The sequence below is a fragment of the Diadema antillarum genome, unplaced genomic scaffold, assembly GCF_040938485.1.
Source record: "Diadema antillarum isolate AM-2024a unplaced genomic scaffold, OU_Dant_1.0 seq00000292_RagTag, whole genome shotgun sequence".
NCBI classification, from domain to species: domain Eukaryota; kingdom Metazoa; phylum Echinodermata; class Echinoidea; order Diadematoida; family Diadematidae; genus Diadema; species Diadema antillarum.
In genome coordinates this window covers 757,485-774,793 of record NW_027271318.1, presented here as the reverse complement: position 1 = coordinate 774,793, position 17,309 = coordinate 757,485, and the positions used below count along the sequence as shown (strand labels likewise).

General features: G+C 38.1%; 1 protein-coding gene across 1 annotated transcript; it reads left to right on the top strand.

Moving 5' to 3' along the window:
- Window positions 1–2,854: 2,854 nt before the first annotated feature.
- On the top strand, window positions 2,855–17,088 carry LOC139730114 (E3 ubiquitin-protein ligase RNF185-like). The gene is made up of 6 exons (XM_071641017.1): window positions 2,855–3,050; window positions 6,458–6,982; window positions 7,993–8,124; window positions 8,869–8,923; window positions 13,058–13,178; window positions 15,023–17,088. Exons 2-6 carry the CDS (start codon window positions 6,828–6,830, stop codon window positions 15,118–15,120), a joined length of 561 nt encoding a protein of 186 aa, XP_071497118.1. The 5' UTR covers window positions 2,855–3,050; window positions 6,458–6,827; the 3' UTR covers window positions 15,121–17,088.
- Window positions 17,089–17,309: the final 221 nt, after the last annotated feature.

The window sequence follows — 17,309 nt, the reverse complement described above, 5'->3', positions numbered from 1 at the left end:
CTGCGCTCGCTCGCCAAAATTTATCAAAATTCATTACATTTAAATCACCCTCAAAAGACCCCTTTTAAGTGCTTGAAAACGCATATCATGCGGACTTTCTTTAAAGTCCCTACCGGGATGGGGTTGGGGTTGAACACTTTCTCAGAAATTAGGGGCGCAATTTTCGCGCTTGCCCCGGGCGCCGTTTTCCCTAGATACGCCACTGGGGATATACACTGTATTATAAGCTTTGGATATTCCCTTCGCCGTCTTGAATATTAGACTAAGCGCTGTAGACATCATAACCCTTGGATATTTCCTTCGCTGCCTTAAATAAAGACTAAGCGCACTGCGTTTACAACAGAACACCTGTGAACATATTATATGCTATTATGGTGGAATTCAAGTCCTCTAAGCCACCATTTTAGCTCCCCCCCCCCACCCCCATCTCTCCCCTTTCCCTTCCCGTAGAATACATTTTCCCCCCTCCTAATTCCATGACTCTTAATATTACTGTTTTACTTAGAAATTATAATGTCTTATGCACCATTACTATTTATCCGGTTCCGACTTGAAGGGATGGTTCAATAGTGGAACATAATCGAAGCTTTCAACTGTTTTAAAAAACCCTTTGTTATTGTATACTACGATTAAAATGTAACTTTGTTACTTTAGAACTTATTTGCATTTTTGTCTTAGTCTTTAGAGAACTTACAATTCAAAAGTGATGAAAAATTTGTTAATCGATTAATTTATAATCGATCCATTTACCTCAAATATATTCATAAAACACCCAGACATTTGAAAATGCAGCAGTGTTTTCATGTGGCTTTTTACATGTCTGAGACACCATACCTGCATGTCAGGCATCCTGGAAAAGATACTGCCTTTAATGTCCTAACAGTCATTTTTTTTTTTTTGAATTTGAACAAAATGCAGCGGCCACATACAAAAAATTTTAAGTTTCACATTTTGGTTTAATATTTATGTTGTATCAATTGTTGAATACAACCAAAATTTGATACAAAGTATTAAAAATTGATAATTGTCTTTGTTTGATATCATAAATCATTTTTTTTTAAAGTTTAGACCTCCCTCTACCCCACTGCTGAACCTTCCCTTTAAGTAACTAAGTAATTAATTTTGCTTACTGCCAAATAAGCCTTGATTCACAGATTGAGTGACGGCTGACAACTGTATATACATGTATAGTACACTATTTGTAAATATGTTCTATATCGTTATAGTATGATACTACAGTGTATGTTTACATTGTATGTTATGTACGTTTAAGCCTTTATATGCCCCCACGGGGCCAAAAGGTGTTATTCTCAATAAAGTTCAAAGTTCAAAGTTCAGAAGACAGTGCTCTTCTTTGTATAGCGGTTGGTCTCGATTCAGATGTACAGGGATATAACAACGAGACCAACTTGGTTTAAAATTCATTTATTATGACTAAGCTACTCATTTGGAAATGCTATCATAGCTTGATAAGCATATCTATGCCCGACAAACAAAATGACACCAAAAAGGTATTGCCACCTCAGGTGGTACCAATATCTGGCCTGGCCCATGGACTAAATGTCCATGATTAAGTTTCCTGGAGTATATTCTGCTATACGCAGATGACACACACAATTTAGTCATATCAATTTGTCGTATACACCGGATGCACTTAACTCAGCAGCAGAGCATATGGAAGAATTTTCAGTTCATTTCAATTCAGTTATACTTTATTTCCATCCAGCAAAAAAAAAAAAAAAAAAAAAAAGGGGGGGGGGAGGAGTACATAATAATTATTGTATAGTTCGGGGCCTATTTGACAATTCATATTATTTGACAATTTGTAAGAAGTATACAATTCATAAGATTTCAAACAAATATTTGTATAATATACACATAGTCATGAATGAGAAAACAATTGAACATGCGTATACTTTGCAATGGTGACATAAAGTAAATAATAACGATATCTAGCTTGCATGACGTGGATCACTCGACTCAATCACCGCGCCACAGTATTTACCCACTAATATTTTTGTAAATTTTGTAAACAGCAGAATTCTAAATTCACCAGCCTTGCAGATCTATCAACAATTTATTTCTGTTTCAACTTTTCATTTGTAACCAAAAATGGAGGACAGTTAGAGGAAATTTTATAAAACTTGTAAAGTTTGGTGATTTTTTTTTTATTTCTAATCCCTTATCATGTTGACATTGTTGTGCTATCGATACAATCGTGTCTGTACCTCACATTAACAAGTCTATGATTGCTCTGCATGTAGAGCTTTATGCTAATAATTTCAATTCAATGTTTTCAATTCAATTTCAATTCATTTCAGAACTCATTCACAACAGAAACCCCTCGTGGGGACATGTACATTGTTTTGTATGCTATTTACAAAATTGACGCAGGTTAAATTTATGCAGGGAGGTGAGACGAGAAGTTGGGCCTATACATGGAATGTTGTGTGGGACCTCTACAGAGGCAGAGCTAGTTATACAAGGTCTAAAAAAAAAAGAGTCCTCTCCTCCCATCAAATCAATGCAGTTTCCCAGTCATAGATGACTTTTGAGAGGGAAAGGGCAAGTAGTTGCTGAATTATCGACTTAAACATGATTTTCATTATTTTAGGAAGACTAATGATACTCCGAGCTGCGTCAATACTGTAGTGTTTTTGCTATGTCAAAGAAAGTGTAAGATTATTCTGCAACGTGATGTTGCAATAACCTCATGCGGGCGCTAGTGCCAAAATTAAAGTTCGTGCCCACTAAACCACGTAGACTATTGATAATGCTTATGCAATGCGGTGGTGGTGTGTGTAGGATCCTTTGGTGATGTGCGTACATAATACATGTACAGCACTCATCTCTGCACTGTATGTAACTATTGTAGATAGAATTTGGAAGGCGAATCGGAACTACTCATAACATAAGCAGGGAACTGAGGGAAGACGTGTTTTCTGTCAGTGCACTGTGTCTACTCTTGAACAAGTTTGTCATCATCATTGTTGAGTCGCATATATTCTGGGAGTCTGTCGATACTGATGTGACTAAATGACAGTTAAATGGTACGTATTCTCACACACGTCATACATAGTCTAACGTTAGACATAGCCTGACGCCGTGCTGGCTGTGTATAAGGCGATCTAGCGCCTACACACTAACACAGTCAGTAACAACACTCAACAGTGCAGTGCAGTGCAGTGCAGTGCGCCACACTCAGCTATTAATTAACGAGTAAAATTAACTTTTTTAGAGTGAAACCGGTTTATATTGATATAGTCTAGGTACGTCTAGATAATCTAGAGATAGACAAGACAAAACCATAACAGTCAGAAATTGGTCAAGATTGTATTTACAGGCCTTACAGTAATCATGCCTGTTTGCGACAGGTTGTCTTTCCCTTTTGTTTTTTGTTTCCCACCTCTAACTAAGTCTAAATAGCTCAAGCCTCAGACAGGCTCAGCCCTTCATTCATTTTGCAATAGTACACTGTAAATTATATCACGTCCACTCATCTGCTTGTAAAATAATGTAATATTTCTTTTTTGAGGGGACCTTGTTTAACAAGCTGTGCTTTCTCTAACTGCGACAGCCCCAACGTGCAGCGCCAACGTGCAGCGTTGGGGCTGTGCCGTTTTCGCATTCAGATCGAGGATTTGTACAAAACGGTGCCGTTTCAGCGCTTTATTTCCTTAATTTTTCAACAAAAACTACTAGGAATACTTACATGGGTCGATCAAACCTAAATGATTAATTTCGGCGACTGTTTAATGTATTTCATTGCTTATGATGCAGAAAATGTTGTCTTATATAAACGCGAATATCTTCAGCTCACCGATGCTCACTGAAACTCACAATCACTTGCACAGGTGCACAGCATGCATGCAGTGCAGTGCATTGACAGCATGCGCAATGCGCACTAATGGATATCGCAGCAAGTCTCTCCACTGTTGCACTAGGGCAGGCCGCTTATTACTCCTAAAAAACGCGGAAACCCATATACAAGTGTAAGCTTCAAGTTCCATTTGCCAGAACTCACTTGTTTCAGTCCACGTTCTATCCAGATGCTATTCGTCTGTGGAATTCCCTACCACCTTCCACCATTAGCTGCACCTCCTTGGAGAGCTTCAAGAAGGAGGTGCAACTTGTAAAGCTCCGATGAGCTCTCATCTTGTTTTTTAGCTGCACATAGAAATTTTTGTAGAGGATTTTTACCTGCACACTGTACACCCAGCACTTAACAAGTACAAGGTACGATAATATGCCAGAGGCGGACTGTACCAGACTGGAAGAAGAAGAAAAATGTAGAAAATTTTGCAGTTTCTAGATAAATGGGTGAGAAAAACCAAGTCGAAAAGGTAGTGTTTATTTCATTTCTTATTGTCACTGTGTTTATGATAGAAATTTAGCCGTGCTTTATTTGTGAAGTCACCGTGAATGTGGCAATGGAGTTATTCGTGATTTTTGCTCCCGCTCAGCTGCGAGGTAGCCGCCAGGACCGCGCCTTGGCGCGGTCTCCGGGGCTATGCTTTCTCAAGGTCCCCACGCAACATTCCATGTGCCCATCAACCTTGTTCTATCTGTTGTAATTATTGTACAAAACAATGTAAATTAGACTTCTACTTGTCCCCACAAGGGGTTTGTGACACCACATGTGATCACTATGCTATGGGGTGTGTCGTCCAGGGGATATGTCCGCGGAGACTGCGACTGGCCTCACGGATCCACAGAGGAGAGCCGACAAAGTAAAAAAATGATAGAAGACTCCTCCAGACAGATGGATTTTTCTGTCTACCATTCACTCTGCTGTGCAGACTGGGCAATCTACAGTGCTGTACATGTCTCCGCACACTAACTACGACCAGCAGCCCCATACGCATAGCGTAATGGGGCTGCGCACTGTAGCATTCAGGATCATGACAGATGAGTGTAGAGGACAAATATCAACTTAAAATCTAAAAATTTCTTCAATTTGTAGACTTACCAGTAAAGTTGAAGTATTGACATCAGGGTTCGTGCAACATTTAGTTATGCCAATAGTCCCTTTCTGTTCAAATTGATGACTTAATGTGACTCGATCCAGAGGAACCTGGGAGAGCTACACTGAATTGACGGCCAGCGCATGCGCACACAGACATCTTATCCAGTCAATGGATTTGGGTTTGTGCGCATGTGATGTGTGCACATGCACTGGCAGTCAATTCAGTGTAGCTCTCCCAGGTTCCTCTGGACCGAGTCATATTAATCCATCAATTTGAACAGAAAGGGACTATTGGCAGAACTAAACGTTGCATGAACCCTGTTGTCTATACTTCAAATTCACTGGTAAGTCTTCAAATTGAAGAAATTTTTTGATTTTAAGTTGATATTTGTCTGCTATACTAATCTGTCATGATCCTAAATATTACAGTGTGCAGCCCCATTACGCTATGGGTATGGGGCTGCTGGTCGTAGTTACCGCACACATGCTTGTACAGTGGTTTTTAACATGACTGCTGTATCTTGACCGTGTAGGCGAGCAGAGTTCAAAGGCCGGTTTAAGCAGTAAAGCATGCAGAATCGTGTATACCGGGGCCGGTATGGGTGGTAAGAAGAATAAATCATGAAATTGGTTAGCCTTTTGCATCTACGTAGCAGCTTGCTATAATTTGAGGACACGCACACAGAGCCGAGCAGTGTACGCACACAGCGCGCAAGCAGTGAGCTGCTGTAGCTCGCTCTTATCCGGTCGCTGTGTGCGAGTCCAATGCGAGCTGCCTTTGCAAAAGGCTAGAAATTGGTGAGCTTCACTCGTTTCTTGAGTATAGAAAGATATGCATGCCAAGTTTTGTGATGTCTTATAACAGAAAAGGGGGAATTCTACCCAATTTCCTACATGACGCCTCTGATGGGTAAGTAGAGCTACAGTAGTAAAGTCCGCACTGTAGGGTGAATGGAACCCTGGAAGATATCTGTCTGTTAGGGGCTGACTATATTACCGACTGTATAATATAGTTAACAAGAGGCCTCCGAACAAGAGGCAGATAAATCGGTCTAGATCTAATATTTCTCATTCTAGTTTTTTTTTTTTTTTTTTTAAAATTCAATCACTCCCGGAATTGTATTCTTACTTCAAATGTAGATCTACTCGTGATAAGAGTCGTACATCAATCCCGAATTGACAAAATATAAATTTACTTTTCTGTTGGTTGAGTGGCTACACCCTGTAGTGTGTTATACCAAATGAAACACAATCTGCACAGTCGACACCTGCGTTATACAGAGCTAGTAGTAGGCAGGCCTACTGTACATGCACGCATGCAAATACAATGTAATTTCAAGAATGTAGTGACAGGCATTCCACGTACAAAAACCTGCATTTTCCAAATGTGTGATGATGAGGTTTGTTGGCAAACTGACAAGAGAATTTTGAACAAATTAGAAAATTTTTTATATTTAATGTCATCATTGCTTTCTACATATTAACTAACAGGCGGAGGGATGCAAGACATGAGTTTCTGAGCTTCGACCAAGTGTTGAATGGTTTGGATCTGACCGGCTAAAGAGAATTTGCCTGACACCGTGGAAAGGAGCTCCATCAAACCTATACTGACAGCAGGAAGGATGCACCTCTCTCCACCCATCACCGGCTGCATCACAAAAATCTGATCTCCTTGGCAGTTGAGCTATGACTTGCTTACGATTGATTTGACATGCTGCACAATAGTTTGCCAGAATAGCTAACTCGGAAGAGTGGTCGAACTAGCCGCTTTCTTTGAAGAGACTGATTGGATACTCCCAAGCTTTGTGAGATATTGTATTTTTATTAGTAGGCGGACAAGTATCAAGACGTTTTATTGACAATGGCAAGCAATAGTACAGAAGATAGTAGCAATCCATCCAATGGGGCATCTGCTACCCCTAATGATACAGCCAGCCAAGAGAGTCTGTTTGAATGCAACATCTGTCTAGACACAGCCAAGGATGCCGTGGTGAGCAGATGCGGCCATTTATTCTGGTAAGTTGCGGGCCAACTACGTAATATTCACACAACCTTGTAGCCTATTATGCCCAAGGTTATCTGCCGAACACGATGTATACCATCATGTGAACTGAAAGGAAGTATACCAGTAGTACCATCATACCTTTAAAAAAAAACAACAACCCAAAACAAACAAAAAACAAACAAACAAAAAAACCTTTTGCTATTTTGGTCTAACAGCAAAGCAGATCTAGAGTCGTCAAACACAAAATGTCTGTAATTCAGATGTACACCAATGTTATTGCCAAGGGTTGAAGGAGGCACCACATTGTATTGCTCGTCTATTAACATGGTCCTTCCGAAGTCACTATGTAAAGGGCTAATGATGAATTGTGTATGGAATATCTACTTTCTATGCGTATAGTCTATTGGTCTTGTGCAATGTGAGAATGGTAAATAGCTCTGTGTAATTTTGCAAAGTATCAGTAATTATTGCTTGAAAAAATACACACATTATCTCTTACATGATTGATCATTCACTACATTCTGCAGTGTAATACACACAAGTGTTTTCATTCTTTATCCCATACCATACATAAGTTACTCATTTAAGAAAACTTTATTTAAAGTGAGTGTGACGTTATTGGAAGAAGATTTGTTGTACTGACTGTACCTTAGAAATTTTTTCTTACAACATTAAGTGTGGCTTTCATGAGACGAATCCATAAACTACTCCTGTACTAGTCTATTGCCCATCCCAGTGCAATAATTTCAGAAACTTGGGCTTGAAATAATATGTTAAATTTACTTGCTCACTGATTCAGTAAATGTTATCAGATTTGTGCAGCTGTCATATTTAGTGCATAAGATATGGATCAATGCCCCCCCACACACATACACGTACACATGTCCAAGTATACAAAATACTCTGAAAAGTTCTTAACGTTCTTCACCGCCTTTTACTCGAATTCAGCTCATCTTAGTTTAAAAAGCACAACTTTTGGATTTACTAATACTGTGTTCTGTTTGTGTTATTTACAATGCAGCTGGCCTTGCCTTTACCAGTGGTTAGAAACCAGACCGAATCGACAGGTGTGTCCGGTATGTAAGGCAGGCATCAGTCGAGACAAGGTCATTCCACTCTACGGCAGGGGGAGCACAAATCAACAGGACCCGAGGTAAGCCGGTGTATACAGTATACTGTCAACGCAGAATTTTTTGTGGTACATTAATTTTCGCGTATTTCGTGCTACCTCTGGCTAGCGCGAATTCTAAAACCCGCAAAAATATCTTCACAATTTTGAATGGGTTGACAATTGTTCATCACAAATTCAAGGACCTGCGAATATGTTTTTGACCAGCTCAGCACAAAAAAATTAGTCATGTTAAAATATTGACGTTTACAGTACCCCATGAAGTAGTATCATTCTCACTATTTGCTCTTGCAGTGTCATCTCATTGCAAACAGTGCCATCACATCATTGTGGCACCGTTTAAAAGGAAAAGTGCTTGTAGGTGCATGTATCTCAAAAGTAGTTGAAAACTGCTTACGTACTGTGAATAATGGAGGCCTGCTCATTTGTATGTACCACAAAGATTGACTACAAGGTGGATCAGCAATGAAGAATGTCATTGCCAATGCAGTTCCAGAATTCTGAGCTTATTCATGCTCAAGTGTTACAGCACAAAATTGTATGTGTACTTGAAATTTTTGATTTTTCACAATTTTTTTTTCTAGTTGAGGTACATTGTACATGTAGGAGTTTGAAAAATAGTTACAAAAAGAAGTTACTGGTAAACCTTGCAATATCTGGGAAAAAAAGACAGATGTACCTGTGCATCATTCAGGCCAAATGACTTTTGTGTATTTCAAGTACCGGTATGTATTTCATGTATGTTATTCTTATATTTCTTGTATGCAGAGACAAAATGCCCCCAAGGCCACAAGGAGAACGCCATGAGCCAGAAACTCAAGGGGTAAGATCTAGGCTTTCCTCCCGTAAAATTTCAGTCATAAATACCAGTTCACTTACTGAGAATATGCTGCTTACCGTGATTGTGTTAGGATTATTATCTTCGGTCAATGGCCCCTCTAAGTTGGGGATTATGAGGGCAATGTGCCAAATCAATCAATCAATTAATTCATCAATATGGCAATGATTGTTAAAGTTGATTTGATGCAAGTTTGAAATTGCACTATTGTCAAATTTCATAATATAACCAACAGATGTCTTATTCTGAGTGTTGCGTGATGTTATAGAGTGAGTAGAATGCATGTCGGTGATGGATCTTTTCACATGATGGTAACATATACATCTATAATTCCTGTACATATTGGAAGAAGTGATAGACTTGAGTGAAAGAAACAAACATACAAACAAATGTGACCCACTACAACAAAATGATCCTAAAGTCGGGCGAGGTCGATTATTTGAAAATTGCATGACACAAATCCCTAATCTTTCTGCTTTAAATTGATATATAACACATATAAAAATAATCGGCTGCGGAGATATCGATGTTTAAAAGAGAGCATGTCGATACGTCTGGGAAATCACTGTTTCGAGAAAAGCGCCCTAAAAGTTCTCCTTGCGACGCAGTCACGATCAAAGAACACGCAAGTCAGTTTTCACCTCCGAATAATAGAAGGTAAGCCCTAGCAACAACCCCCGAAATGCTCATTCAAACACAGCGTCGGCGGTCTCCTCACTGACCAATCAGTGACCAGGATGGCAGGAGAAGCGGCTGGGCATAGCGCACCCCGCCCGCACGCACCATTCGACTGGGCAGTGTGCGAGCTTCACGCTTCGGTTAGCGGCAAGCAGCAAACTGACCAATGAGATCACTCTGGTCGTTGTTAGGGGCGGAGCCTATGTGTGGCGCTCACTCCAAATGTTCGAACCAGTTTCTGCTTCGTTGAAACGCCAAAAAACGTGGCCCAGAAAAACGCTATTTTTTGGTCTTTCCTTTCATCATTTTGCTTCAAAATTTCGACAGATGATAGAAGACATGTCAGACTCTAATGATATGTCAAATTCAGAAAATCGTAAGTTTTCACCAATTTTGATGCTCTGACCTCAAACTCAATTTTCACGGCTTCGACCGTGCGCGACTTTAGGACCATTTTGTTGTAGCGAGTCACAAATTTTCACCTAGTGTGTATCCACTGAAGGGATGAAGTATAATCAGTCCACACACATATTGTGTATACTGTGTACCAGTTCTGGTTGTTACAGCCAACCTGCTTAACTTGAACTATTCAAAGCTTAGGTGGCCCATTCTCAGTAAAAGCGTTCAAATACGGAATTTTGGTGTCGCCGACATTCCATGACAGTTTGCGGTTCCCTGAAACCTATTAGATACTATTTAAATGTTTATAATATATCACGAGGAGTGTATTTGTTAAAAATAAACACGATCAAATGCGGTTGTCTGCCTTTTTGTATAAAATTTTGCTGTTAAACTTCGTTAAGACCCCCAAAACGCAGTGTCGCCGGCTATTTCAGAATTATGTTTTATTGCTCCTCTCCGTCCACAAACATACTTTCCAAATATCATTTTCATGGACGATGAGCATATCATATGTGCTAATCACAATACTCAAAAAGTTCCAAAATTTTTATTGACTTCTTTTTTATAGCCTTTTGAAACCTGTCGCCAAATTCACCGCCAGATACGTTACCAGTTTCTTTAGTGTTACAGCATTGCGAAAATAACAAGACTATGCAATGACCCCGTGTATATGAAACCCTGAGGATATACTTCATACACTGCAAGTACTTAGATTTTTTTGTGCAACAGCTCTTTATTGAGAATACGGTACAATGTTTGAAATATCGGTTTTCTACACTTTTATTTCGACAGATACGTTACATACTTTTCACGCCACCCACGGCGACAGACATTGCAATGTCAGACAAATTGTATATTATACATTACTCCTCGGAATGACGCATCGATTCAACATTAAAGTTTAGTACAAGTGAGAAATATTTGGTAGATATCGCTCTCATAATAATATGATCGACCATATACGTTACCACAGATACGTTACCCCAGATACGTGACCGAATTTTGCTCATTGGTCTTGTGCTTTCTGGGGATCAAATCTGGTCAAAATTCATCCCTACACATTACATGCTTCGTTTTGTTGGACCTCAGGATTATATTCTTACACCAAAAGGACAGAGAGGTGAAAAAGAGCAACACTTCCACATGATTTTTCTTTGTGCGTCAGTGTCTCACAACTTACTGCCAAGTTTTCCGACAGATACGTTACCACATAATCAAAATGCTGAAAAGAAATTGTAAATGTTTGTACAAACAAATCGTTGTGTGCTCATAAACTCCAAAGTTCTATTCTATAAAACCCAGCCACTTTCATATTCTATGCAACAACTTTGAACGTTTATTTTACAAGACGAAGCTAAGATTCAGCATATCAGTTTTTTGCTTTTCAGATTTAGCAGATACGTTACGTATAATTCAGGGCACCCATGGTGACAAATAATGTTATGTAAAACAAAGTGTTCATAAAACAATTCTGCATAGAATGACGCTTCCATAAAAAATTAAAGTTATGTTCAAATGAAGAATATTCAGTAGAAATTGCTCTGTAACTTCACCGACAGATTCATTTACGGTACGCCAGATACGTTACCAAACTCTGAAAGAGTAAAAAGTAGTTTATGAAACGCTTCCGAGAAAAGTTTCAGTGTTCTGTTGCATATTTATTCTAGTGTTTTTCAACATATGAAGAACTACTCAAGATTCATTGATAAGTTGAACAATTATTTATTCATTTTCATTAAAAGGGATGAGCCAAATACGTTACCATAGGTCAAACAACTGTTTAGCATATCGAGTTCATAGAGACTGTACCTACTTCCTTCTAAGTGCCTGCAAAAATATATTTTTTAAACCTTGTTTGCATTATCCATCAAAATTCAATGAATATTTATAGTCAGATGGATAAATACATTCAGACGTAAGATGAGAATATTCTGTGAATGAAGAACTCAGCTTTCACATTTAGGGCTCTTTTCCACTACATTTCATAGTTTAAATATTACGTACAATGTTTAAAATGGTTAATTTGGGCTTACATCATTCATTTTTACATTAATTCATGAGGTAAATAATTAAACAGGTGATATTTATTTATTCATACACAACTAAAATTATTACTTATATTTTACCAGATACGTTACCAAAGGTGATTCGATGTTTTTCAATAGTTATTTCCCCAGGAAAGCAATTCATATTTGTTTCCTGTGGAAATTCCAGATCGGATCGTTCCCTTTGCATAATTTGTGGGATTCAAAACTTTATTTGTAAGCGAAATTTGCAAAAAATACAAAGTGAATCTTAAGGTTATATTTTATTTCAGCAAAAAGCATATTTCAACCTACCACACAGAAATAATTTCTACCAATTAGCAAGGGATGACAACATCTTTACCTCTTGAAAAACCCCAATATCTTTAGGAGGGTCAGATGTCTTCTCCTGAACAGAAATTGGATCAAAACAATAAATCTAATTCAGAGTTAGGAGTCCATTACAACATGTGAATTTGCGGTAACGTATCTGATTGGTGATCAAAAATCATATATGATGCTCTATTTCAATTCATTTTTACTCAATGAATGGCCATCATTTAGAATGTTCCACTTTTTGTTTCGTATTTGACCGGTTTTGAAGTTTCCGAAAACACATCTTTGAATGTATTACTTTGTGGTTGATTTTTCGGTTTTACTCACATGGAATTGAACACTTAATCTGAGAATGGCCCGTGTGCTGTACTGTACGCTTATGTCAAGTGACTTGGGCGGGATATTCAAGTCCAATGTACATTTGTAGCACTGATGAACTTTGCAAAAACATGACACTTTATAGAGAAGGTTAGTTTTCCACAAAGTAATCCTCACATGCACTACAAGTATGTTTTAATTTTTTGATTTTTTGATGTGAAGGATGAGAAAAGATGAGATTCATAGACCAGTAGCTGCTTGATATTACAAAATCTGGTTTTGATGTAGAATGACTGACAATTGATATGCATCACCTTTTAATTCTTATGTATCACCTTTCACATCCACTACCAACGCCTAGCCATTCCAAGGATTCGGTTTCGGCGACAGTGGCTTCCACATGTCCTTTGGTATAGGTGCCTTTCCCTTTGGGTTCTTCGCATCAACATTCAATCTAGGAGATGGAAGAATAGGTCATCCACGTAAGAATATCCCCTTGTCTACCTTCTCTTCCATTATATGTCAGTAAAACAGCTTTTTCCCCCTCTCCCTCTCTTTCTCTCTATGTGTCTCAGGATAATAATCTCATATAGGCTGCGTAATGTCATTGATATGCTCTTCACAACTCACAAGTATGTTCACTTGTGATATGCATATATCTTTGCCATAGCTATCATTTGCTGCATTTACTAACTGTCATTTATATCCGATTTGAGGTTTGATGAATACCTCGTCTTGCAGACACGTGTGACCAAATGCCCAACAAAAAGATGAGTACACACATAAAATGCCCTTATGACTTTGTGCAGGCATCCACCTGAGAACACTTCTCAAGTGAGAGGGTTTACTCTCCTCAAAAAAGTAATTTTTTCATCCCCTTTGTCTTAGCATTTTGGGCTGGCCTTCACAGCTATGCGATGTTGTGATTTGTTCAAGTGAAGATGGAATTCTTCTGGCTGTGCCGTTCTTGAACATGTTTGAATTTAGTTGCTGGTTGAGTTTGACCCATTGAGGACGGGCTGATTTTTCTACAACACACATTTCCCATAGACACTTGCCCAAGTATATCCTTGACTTTGTCTTCAACAGATTAAGTGGTAAATTTAAGTAAAGATGGAATGCTATGGCTGTTCTTTCCTTTAACATGTTTTTATTTTTATGGCTGCCCTGTTCTTTAACATGTTCGAATTGAGTTGCTGTTTGAGTTTTAAGTTGAAAATTTAAGTAAAGATGGGACTATTCTTTTCTTAAACATTTTTATGCCTATGCCAACGAAGTGGCCGGAGGCATTATGTTTTCGGGCTGTCCGTCTGTCCGTCCGTCTGTCCCGTTTTGTTTTTGTCGATATCTCAAGAACCGTGTGGTGGTTTTACATCAAACTTGGTATGAGGGTATATCCTGGGGGGATAATACTTTGTTTGGATTTTAGGGTCACGGGGTCAAAGGTCAAAGGTCACAGGTTATTTTGTGAAAAAAAGGTTGAAAATTCATGTTTTTCTCCATATCTCGCAAATGGTTCAAGGTATCTTCATGGAACTTAGTATATATGCTTGTTCCAATGGGCAGTGATTATCTAGGGAAGTTGGGGGTCATGGTTCAAAGGTCAGGGGCTCAAAATATCACTACTTTCCTTATATTTATGCAATGCCTGAAGGTTTTTTTTTTTTTTAACTTGATGTATACTTGTACTATCCAATATATTCTGTGGGAAGTTTCTTGCCAAAAGGTCGAAGGTCACAAGGTCAAAGGTCACGTGAAAGTGCTGAATTGCACTTTTTCCTCCATATCTCAAAAGTAACTCAAGGTATCATCATGAAACTTACATATTTATGCATGTTCAACCTAACAGTGATTCTCTTTGGAACTGTGAGGTCAAAGGTCAAAGGCCAGGTTTAGATAATGCTATTTTCCCATTTGATACTGAAATTATACTTTTTCTCAATACCTTGAAAATTACTCAATGCATAAACTTATAAAAGGGTCAAAAGTCAAGTAAAAATCATCGGTTCCCCAAATACCTGCACTCTGACATTTTAATCATTCATCCAATTGAACCTAGTTCTAGGAAAGTGAACATTCAGCACATTTGTGTCAAACCTGTCATTTTAATATTTTGCCAATTGTGTGAAACTGTCATCACACATTGTCAAGACATTGTACTATAGACCTATTAGGAGAACCATGCATTATGGCGGAGGCATATCAGTCGCGGTAGCGATATATCTAGTTTCGAATTGAGTTGCTGTTATTTTAAGTGGAAATTTGTGCACATTTATATATTTGTTGGCTTATCAGTGGTCACTTTGTGTCTTTTTCTCCCATTTAGCCCGTCCACAAGTCCCTCCTAATCCTGAGGAACAGTTCCTGTCCAAGGTATTCTTGTGGGTGGCATTCCTCTTCGTCTTTTGGCTGCTAGTAGCATGAAGTCTAGGGTCAAACTGGAATAGGATTTCTTCATATAGTGGCTCAAGGTGTTTTGTGGAAAGTAGAAAGGTTATGGTTTAGATGTTGCACCTTTGCCACAAATGTTGTTTTGGGTTGAAATGAAGTCTAAAGCAGTAATACTGATCAACTAAAAGGAAAAAAAAAGTGATTAAACCAAACAGTAACATGTGGTGAAAAAAAAAGAATAGCAGCATATTTACATTTACTTTATGTTTACCCAAGAAATAATTTCGGTCTCAAATGATCCCTGAATGGACAAGTTTTGCAAATATACTGTGCAAGGATATATTACCTAGGTAACACATCATTGGTTCTCCAAGGTTGAGGATTGAAATTACAGATTCAAATTTTTGTGCAAGCTACCGATTTGAAGAGAGTGATGTATCTATAGATGTTTGCTCCGTTTATCTAGTGTAGATTATTTTCTAGCTCCTACAACTCAACAGTCATTCATCCTTATGTGGAAATATCATCTATATGCTAATCCTCAGGCTTAGATATTACTGCTGTCTTTACGAAGCTTTGCCAGGTACCGAACGACATTTCCTGTTGTAGAATTACTCCAAGATGCACTACTTTTAACTAAACAAAAACTAATATGATTCATTTGCAACTTTGTGAAGCTCCGTATAAGTGTTCTAAGCTTCTCATCTTCCTTTATGTAAGTACCTTTGATGACATATGTATAGTTTTTACTTCACCATCCCCCTTATATATTTATCCTCAGGGCTGTAGATAATTTAGTGATCTTGGAATTTCTCTTGTAAGATTGTAATGCTGGACCTTAAACAGTATTTGATCCCTTGCACATTTATATGCTGCGTAAAAGAAGAAGAAGAAATATTTAAAGTGAGGCATTGTGTTACTTCATGCTATTTTAAATGCTTATGTCACTCTGTTGAGAAATGAAACAAACAAGAGTTAAGATTGTTCATCCTTTGGCCATATTCTATTGATACTATTGAACTTAAGACAAAGCAAAAACTGAAATTGAAAACATTGTTGAGCAGAACAGTTATTTATATTCTGTATTGTGCAATTTAGGTTTTTTGTTTCTTTCTGAGAAAATGCCAATAGAACTTTGATATTCTATTTAAAAAAAATGAAATTTACAGTTCAAGCAAACTGTTTCTTTCAGTTAAATTTTGATTTAATTGAAATGGAGATTTTACAAGAGGAAAGAATGTATAATGTAGTTTCCCACCTCACAATGCAAGATTTGGTATGGATTGTCGCAAAAGCGTTGGGATCATATACATGTATCTCTGTGTTTTACATTTTATTTCACATTTTATTGTTATATAGGTTTGTATTCATGATTTTATTTTGTGAAGACATTTATTGAATATGCATCAGCCAGGAAAACAGAAAGGTTTTCATCTTAACTTGCCATTTCCTTTATTAGTCTGATACCTATACATTTAAGAAACGGACCAAATTGCCACATATAATTCCAAATGAAATGAAATGTAATCTTCAAAGTAAGTGGTTGTCATGACATCCACAGCTGCAGGACTCATTTTGCACTGCCCCGTTGGAGAAAAGAGAACAAAACAAATCATACCAGTCAAACTCACAGGTACATGTATCTACCTTAACTTCCAATGTGAACTCTCAAATACTGCAGTGTATGGTAAAGTCCTGGCCCCCCCCCCTAAAAAAAAAAAATGTTCTTGCACTTAAGAGTCCTTTATATCTGTTTCTGTGGTATCTAAAAGTATTCAAGATTCTCTTGGTGTAGTTCGACCATCTGGTACATGCGAAGATATTCTTTATTCCATGTGTTGCAGTCCATAGACTGGGTACAGTATTAACCCTGACTGAGGTCAGTGAAACAAAAATGTTCTATTCAAAGTCAGTGTAGATGCTAGTTGGTTTTTGGACAATAACAGTGGGGCAGTTCTTATTCCCAGGAATTGTGATTGCACAGTGTTGAGTGCAGTGGAATGAAGATTGTCTGCAAGGAGTCCATGTACATATTGACAAGAAAAACTCTTTGTTGTTGTTTTTTTTTTGAAAAGAGAAAGAACAGAGACTGATAAATTACACAGATAGAGACAATGCTTGAGTAATGCTTGACAATGTTTGAGGAATGCGGAGGTCACAGCCATTTTCGCGAGATGTTTTCACGATTTGACACCGACACTATCATTTAATGCATTATTAAC

Excerpts from the sequence above, each read along its gene's own strand:
- LOC139730114 (XM_071641017.1), top strand. The coding sequence starts at position 6,828 with ATGGCAAGCAATAGTACAGAAGATAGTAGCAATCCATCCAATGGGGCA. Across the intron at positions 6,983-7,992 it reads AGATGCGGCCATTTATTCTG|CTGGCCTTGCCTTTACCAGT; the intron begins GTAAGTTGCGGG and ends TTTACAATGCAG. Across the intron at positions 13,179-15,022 it reads TGGAAGAATAGGTCATCCAC|CCCGTCCACAAGTCCCTCCT; the intron begins GTAAGAATATCC and ends TCTCCCATTTAG.